This window comes from Hemiscyllium ocellatum, chromosome 36, assembly GCF_020745735.1.
Source record: "Hemiscyllium ocellatum isolate sHemOce1 chromosome 36, sHemOce1.pat.X.cur, whole genome shotgun sequence".
Taxonomy (NCBI): Eukaryota; Metazoa; Chordata; class Chondrichthyes; order Orectolobiformes; family Hemiscylliidae; genus Hemiscyllium; species Hemiscyllium ocellatum.
In genome coordinates, this window is record NC_083436.1 from 44,879,442 (window position 1) to 44,888,444 (window position 9,003).

General features: G+C 47.2%; 1 protein-coding gene across 1 annotated transcript in view; it reads left to right on the plus strand.

Annotated features, from left to right (window-relative positions):
- LOC132833302 (broad substrate specificity ATP-binding cassette transporter ABCG2-like) overlaps positions 1-9,003 on the plus strand; it is a 49,721-nt gene extending 40,718 nt beyond the window's left edge. The window contains exon 15 of the mRNA XM_060851468.1: positions 8,856-9,003. Within this exon, the coding sequence (XP_060707451.1) occupies positions 8,856-9,003 (148 nt within the window). The remainder of the gene's footprint in view (positions 1-8,855) is intronic.

Sequence of the window (9,003 nt, forward strand, 5' to 3'; positions counted from 1 at the left end):
GTCTTCCCTGGCTAACTTGTAACTCTCAATCGCCCTAACTGAGCCTTCACGCCTCATCCTAACATAAGTCTTCTTCTTCCTTTTGACAGGAGATTCAACTTCCTTAGTAAACCACTGCTCCCGCGCTCTGTAGGTTGCTCCCTGCCTGACCGGTACATACTGATCAAGGACCCGCAGTAGCTGTTCCTTCAATAAGCTCTACATTTCAATTGTGCCCATGCCCTGCAGTTTCCTTCCCCATCCTATACACCCTAAATCTTGCCTAATCACATCATAATTGCCTTTCCCCCAGCTGTAACTCTTGCCCTGTGGTATATACCTATCCCTTTCCATCACTGACTGAGTTGTGGTCACTATCTCCAAAGTGCTCACCTACCTCCAAATCTAACACCTGGCTGGTTAATTCCCCAGTACCAAATCCAATATGGCATCACCCCTTGTTGGCCTCTCTACATACTGTGTCAGGAAACCCTTCTGCACACATTGGACAAAAACTGTCCCATCTAAACTACTTGAACTGTTGTATTCCCAGTCAATATTTGGAAAGTTGAAGTCCCCCATAACAACTACCCTGTTACTCTCGCTCCTATCAAGCATTATCTTCGCTATTCTTTCCTCTACATCCCTGGAACAATTTGAAGGCCTATAGAAAACTCCCAACAGGGTGACCTCTCCTTTCCTGTTTCTAACCCCAGCCCAAACTACCTCAGTAGACGAGTCCTCAATCATCCTTTCTGCAACTGTAATACTGTCTTTAACTAACAATGCCACACCTCCCCCTCTTTTACCATCTTCTCTGTTCTTACTGAAATATCTAAACCTCTGAACCTACAACTACCATTCCTGTCCCTGCTCTATCCATGTCTCTGTAATGGCCACAACATCGAAGTCCCAGGTACCAGCCCATGCTGAACGTTCACCCACCTTATTCCGGATGCTCCTGGCGTTGAAGTAGACACATTTCAAACCAACCTCTTGTCTACCGGTGCCTTCTTGCGATCTTGAAATCTTAGTTCTGACTTCACTCCTGTCAACTTTCTGTATACTCAACCCACAATTTCAGCTCCCATCTCCCTGCTGAATGAATTTAAACTGACCTGAAGAGCATTAGCACATTTCTCCCCAGGATATTGGTGCCCCTCTGGTTTAGGTGAAGACCATCCTGTTTGTAGAGGACCCATCTTCCCCAGAAAGAACCCCAATTATCCAGGAATCCAAAACCCTCCCTCCTGCACCATCCCTGTAGCCACATATTCAACTCCTCTCTCCCCCTATTCCTCGCCTCACTAGCACGTGGCATGGGCAACAAACCAGAGACAACAACTCTGTTCGTCCTAGCTCTAAGCTTCCACCCTATTCCCTGAATTTCTGCCTTCTTTTTACCTACCTATGTCGCTGGTGCCTCTATGGACCACCAGTTGGGGCTGCTCCCCCTCTCCCTCGAGGATCCCAAAAACACAATCAGAGGCATCACGAGCCCTGGCATCTGGGAGGCAACACACCAACCGTGAGTCTCTCCTGTTCCCACAGAACCTCCTATCTGTTGCCCTAACTATGGAGACCCCAATGACTACTGCTCTGCTCCTCTTCCCCCTTCCCTTCTGAGCAGCAGGGACAGAATCTGTGCCAGAGACCTGTGCCACATTGCTTGTCCCTGGTAAGTACCACCTCCCCTATCAAAAACAGTATACTTGAGAGGAACAGCCACAGGATATCCCTGCACTGCCTGCCGGTTCCCTTTCCGTCCCCTGACTTTAACCCATCTGTCTTTTTCTTGTACCTGAGATGTGACTACCTCCCTGTAACTCCTCTCAATAACTCCCTCTGCATCCCAAACGATCCGAAGTTCATCCAGCTCCGGCTCCAGTTCCCTAACTCTGTTTTCGAGGAGTTGGAGTTGGGTGCACTTCCCGCAGATGTAGTCAGCAGGGACCCTAGTGGTGACCCTTACCTCCCACATTCTGCAGGAGGAACATTCAGCTGCCCTACACTTCATCCCCACGATTCTAAATTCCCAACGAGACAACTGAAAACTAAAACAAAAATAAAGAAACTAGTCACTGTACCAATCCAGTGCACAGCAGCCTTTTGGTTTTGGTTAGAGGAGGAGGACATTTTCTGATGTTACCCATTAAAGATTTTAAAATTCATAGTCACAGTAAAGCAGCAGCCATCCTACACTCACTGTGACCTGGACTAGTTAAACTTAAAGAAGAGCCTTCATCTCTGTAGCACCTTTCACAACCATTTTACAAAGCAAAGCATTTTACAGCCAATGAAGTGCAGTAGTTACTGTGTTGTCGAAAACTCAAGAGCCAATCGTCACCCAGCCAACTCCCACAAACAGTAATGTGAGAATCAATACACAAAGGAAATATTTTACCTGATTACACACTGTCTTTTACACTCACCTGTGGGAGCAGGTGGGGACCCAGCTTAACAACTGATCTCAACATCAGTCCCTTTGAGGGTGCAGCCCTCCCTCAGTCCTGCAGATAGTGTCAGGGCCCAATTGTCCCACTCCACTCTGGGATAGGACACTCACAGACGAGAGGGTGGGCGCCACAATCAGAGCCAACAATTGGACAGTTGTGCTCTCCATATTCCAAAATAAGGATAAGCACTGGAGAAGGTGTAAAAAGGACCTACAGGATGATAACGAAAGGACACTAGGAGGTCTCTTCTCAAAGGAACAGAAAAATCACCTGATGGAGGGCCTTCGGAAAATGCAGAGGGTTGAACAGAGTGAGCCGATCTTTCAAAACTAGTGGCCATAAGTAAATAATTAAATAGTCACATTAATACATCATGGGGAAGAGGGGCAGGGGAAGGCTATTTGACCCATCGAGCCTGCTCTACCATTCCAACTCAATCATGACCTCAACTGCGTTTTCCTGCATCATTCTTCAAAATATTTTGAGGATGAAGAGATCGAAGGGTCGATGTGGACTTGTTGGGCCCAATGACCTGTTTCCACACTGTAGCTAATCTAATCAATTGATCCCTCTCAGGATCATGCTGTCTGTGAATGAGCTCCCACTGCTCTCCAAGGCAGAGAATTCCAAATGATTACCACCCTCTGTGTGAAGAAATTCCTCTTTATCTCTGACCTCAGGGAGGATTGTGGCCCTTGTTCATAGATACCTCCAGCCAGTGAGAAACCTCCTGTCTGCAACTGTAGGAAAAACTCAGTAAGTCCTGCAGCATCCCAGAGGAAGGAAGTTAACACTTTGACGCTATTTTTAAGAGTCATATTGGATTTGAAACATTAACTCTACTTCTCTGTCTGCATATATTGCCAAATCTGCAGAGTTTCACCAGCATTTTCTGCATTTGTTTCCAATTCCCGGCCTCTGCAGTATTTTGCTTTTATCTTTCCTACATCTAGACTGTCAAGAGCTGTAGGAATTTTGTGTTTCAGTGAGATCTCCTTCAATCTCTCCTTATTGGCCAAAACCTCAACCCAGTGACACTCCCTTGCACACTCCACAGCAAGGAATGAGAGTAACACGCACACACATCACTGTCCACAGCAAGAAATGAGAGTAACAGGCACACACAACACTCTCCACAGCAAGAAATGAGAGTAACAGGCACACACAACACTCTCCACAGCAAGGAATGAGAGTAACATGCACACATATCACTCTCCACAGCAAGAAATGAGAGTAACAGGCACACACAACACTCTCCACAGCTAGGAATGAGAGTAACATGCACACATATCACTCTCCACAGCAAGAAATGAGAGTAACACGCACACACAACACTCTCCACAGCAAGGAATGAGAGTAACATGCACACATATCACTCTCCACAGCAAGAAATGAGAGTAACAGGCACACACAACACTCTCCACAGCAAGACATGAGAGTAACAGGCACACACAACATTCTCCACAGCAAGGAATGAGAGTAACAGGCACACACAACACTCTCCACAGCAAGAAATGAGACTAACACGCACACACAACACTCTCCACAGTAAGGAATGAGACTAACACGCACACACATCACTCTCCACAGCAAGGAATGAGAGTAACAGGCACATACAACACTCTCCACAGCAAGGAATGAGACTAACACGCACACACAACTCTCCACAGCAAGAAATGACACTAACATGCACACACAACACTCTCCACAGCAAGAAATGAGACTAGCACATACACACACACAACACTCTCCACAGCAAGGAATGAGACTAACACGCACACACAACACTCTCCACAGCAAGGAATCAGACTAACACGCACATACAACACTCTCCACAGCAAGGAATGAGACTAACACACGCACACAACACTCTCCACAGCAAGGAATGAGACTAACACGCACACACAACAGTCTCCACAGCAAGGAATGAGACTAATACACGCACACACAACACTCTCCACAGCAAGGAATGAGACTAATACACGCACACACAACACTCTCCACAGCAAGAAATGAGACTAGCACATACACACACACAACACTCTCCACAGCAAGGAATGAGACTAACACGCACACACAACACTCTCCACAGCAAGGAATGAGACTAACACGCACACACAACACTCTCCACAGTAAGGAATGAGACTAACACGCACACACATCACTCTCCACAGCAAGGAATGAGACTAACACGCACACACAACACTCTCCACAGCAAGGAATGAGACTAACACGCACACACATCACTCTCCACAGCAAGGAATGAGACTAACACGCGCATACAACATTCTCCACAGCTAGGAATGAGACTAACACGCACACACAACACTCTCCACAGCAAGGAATGAGACTAACACACGCACACAACACTCTCCACAGCAAGGAATGAGACTAACACGCACATACAACACTCTCCACAGCAAGGAATGAGACTAACACGCACACACAACACTCTCCACAGCAAGGAATGAGACTAACACGCACATACAACACTCTCCACAGCAAGGAATGAGACTAACACGCACATACAACACTCTCCACAGCTAGGAATGAGACTAACACGCACACACAACTCTCCACAGCAAGGAATGAGACTAACACACGCACACAACACTCTCCACAGCAAGGAATGAGACTAACACGCACACACAGCACTCTCCACAGCAAGGAATGAGACTAACACGCACACACAACACTCTCCACAGCAAGGAATGAGACTAACACGCACACACAGCACTCTCCACAGCAAGGAATGAGACTAACACGCACACACAGCACTCTCCACAGCAAGGAATGAGACTAACACGCACACACAACACTCTCCACAGCAAGGAATGAGACTAACACGCACACACAACACTCTCCACAGCAAGGAATGAGACTAACACGCACACACAACACTCTCCACAGCAAGGAATGAGACTAACACGCGCACACAACACTCTCCACAGCAAGGAATGAGACTAACACACGCACACACAACACTCTCCACAGCAAGGAATGAGACTAACACGCACACACAACACTCTCCACAGCAAGGAATGAGACTAACACGCGCACACAACACTCTCCACAGCAAGGAATGAGAGTAACACGCGCACACAACACTCTCCACAGCAAGGAATGAGAGTAACACGCACACACAACACTCTCCACAGCAAGGAATGAGACTAACACGCACACACAACACTCTCCACAGCAAGGAATGAGATTAACAGGCACACACAACACTCTTCACAGCAAGGAATGAGACTAACACGCACACACAACACTCTCCACAGCAAGGAATGAGACTAACACACGCACACACAACACTCTCCACAGCAAGGAATGAGACTAACACGCACACACAACACTCTCCACAGCAAGGAATGAGACTAACACGCGCACACAACACTCTCCACAGCAAGGAATGAGACTAACACGCACACACAACACTCTCCACAGCAAGGAATGAGACTAACACGCGCACACAACACTCTCCACAGCAAGGAATGAGACTAACACGCACATACAACACTCTCCACAGCAAGGAATGAGACTAACACGCGCACACAACACTCTCCACAGCAAGGAATGAGACTAACACGCGCACACAACACTCTCCACAGCAAGGAATGAGACTAACACGCGCACACAACACTCTCCACAGCAAGGAATGAGACTAACACGCGCACACAACACTCTCCACAGCAAGGAATGAGACTAACACACGCACACAACACTCTCCACAGCAAGGAATGAGACTAACACGCACACACAACACTCTCCACAGCAAGGAATGAGATTAACACGCACACACAACACTCTCCACAGCAAGGAATGAGACTAACACGCGCACACAACACTCTCCACAGCAAGGAATGAGACTAACACGCGCACACAACACTCTCCACAGCAAGGAATGAGACTAACACATGCACACAACACTCTCCACAGCAAGGAATGAGAGTAACACGCGCACACAACACTCTCCACAGCAAGGAATGAGAGTAACACGCGCACACAACACTCTCCACAGCAAGGAATGAGACTAACACGCACACACAACACTCTCCACAGCAAGGAATGAGACTAACACGCACACACAACACTCTCCACAGCAAGAAATGAGACTAACACGCGCACACAACACTCTCCACAGCAAGGAATGAGACTAACATGCACACACAACACTCTCCACAGCAAGGAATGAGACTAACACGCACACACAACACTCTCCACAGCAAGGAATGAGACTAACACACGCACACACAACACTCTCCACAGCAAGGAATGAGACTAACACGCACACACAACACTCTCCACAGCAAGGAATGAGATTAACACGCACACACAACACTCTCCACAGCAAGGAATGAGACTAACAGGCACACACAACACTCTCCACAGCAAGGAATGAGACTAACACGCACACACAACACTCTCCACAGCAAGGAATGAGATTAACACGCACACACAACACTCTTCACAGCAAGGAATGAGACTAACACGCACACACAACACTCTCCACAGCAAGGAATGAGATTAACATGCACACACAACACTCTCCACAGCAAGGAATGAGACTAACACGCACACACAACACTCTCCACAGCAAGGAATGAGATTAACATGCACACGCAACACTCTCCACAGCAAGGAATGAGATTAACACGCACACACAACACTCCACAGCAAGGAATGAGACTAACACACGCACACACAACACTCTTCACAGCAAGGAATGAGAGTAACACGCGCACACAACACTCTCCACAGCAAGGAATGAGAGTAACACGCACACACAACACTCTCCACAGCAAGGAATGAGACTAACACGCACACACAACACTCTCCACAGCAAGGAATGAGACTAACACGCACACACAACACTCTCCACAGCAAGAAATGAGACTAACACGCGCACACAACACTCTCCACAGCAAGGAATGAGACTAACATGCACACACAACACTCTCCACAGCAAGGAATGAGACTAACACGCACACACAACACTCTCCACAGCAAGGAATGAGACTAACACACGCACACACAACACTCTCCACAGCAAGGAATGAGACTAACACGCACACACAACACTCTCCACAGCAAGGAATGAGATTAACACGCACACACAACACTCTCCACAGCAAGGAATGAGACTAACAGGCACACACAACACTCTCCACAGCAAGGAATGAGACTAACACGCACACACAACACTCTCCACAGCAAGGAATGAGATTAACACGCACACACAACACTCTTCACAGCAAGGAATGAGACTAACACGCACACACAACACTCTCCACAGCAAGGAATGAGATTAACATGCACACACAACACTCTCCACAGCAAGGAATGAGACTAACACGCACACACAACACTCTCCACAGCAAGGAATGAGATTAACATGCACACGCAACACTCTCCACAGCAAGGAATGAGATTAACACGCACACACAACACTCCACAGCAAGGAATGAGACTAACACACGCACACACAACACTCTCCACAGCAAGGAATGAGACTAACACACACATACAACACTCTCCACAGCAAGGAATGAGACTAACACGCACAAACCGCTGCCGCTGGTGTAATATCAAATCAGCATTCAGGAGAAATGCCTTGAAACTTGGCAAAAAAAGGAGCGGTAGGCCATTCTGCCCTTCCAGCCTGCTGCACCATTCAGTATGGTCATGGCTGATCATCCAACTCAATCCCCTGTTCCCACTTTCTCCCCATACCTTTTGATCCCTTTCACCCTAAGACTACTTATTGAAAACATTCAATGCTTTGGCTTCAACCACTTTCTGCTGCAGAGAATCCCACAGGTTTGCCACTTTCTGGGTGAAGACTTTCCCTTCAACTCCGTCTTAATTGGCCTACCTGTATCCTTCAGAGTGTGTCCCCCTGGTGCGGGACCACCTGGTCGTTGGGAACATCCTTCCTGCATCTACCCAAGTCTAGACCTGATAAAATTTTATAAATTTCTACAAGATCTCCCCCAACCTCCTTTATTCTTCTGAACTCTGACAAATATAATCCTCACTGATCTAACCTCTCCTCAAACGTCGGTACTTTCATCTGAGGAACCAGTGTGTTAAACCTCTGCTGCACTCCCTCCATCCCCAGAACATCCTTAATTACACACAATCCCTAGAGAGCAATGAGAACGTGGAATTTGGCCCCACGTGGAATGGGGGAGGTGAATAATGTAGATACAATGACAGGAAAGCTGGGTAAATGTCGTGGTTTAGGAATAACGTATGGAGAGAGAGAGAGCACGAGATAGCAAGAGAGGGAGGAGTGGAATACACACAGCACCATTGGCCGACTGGGCTGAAGCATCAGCTTCTCTGCAGTAAATACTGTCATATGTTATTTTTAAAATCCTTTTGTTAAAATCCTGATTTGATCCTTTTGCATTACAGATGCACAGGAACTCAGCACCTTCAGGACATGGGGATTGGCACAGCCTCATGGGATCTGTGGCAGAACCATGTGGGATTAAGTGTGCTGTTCACCACCTTCCTCTGCATTGCATATTTGAAACTCTTCTGCATGAAGAAATTCTCATGA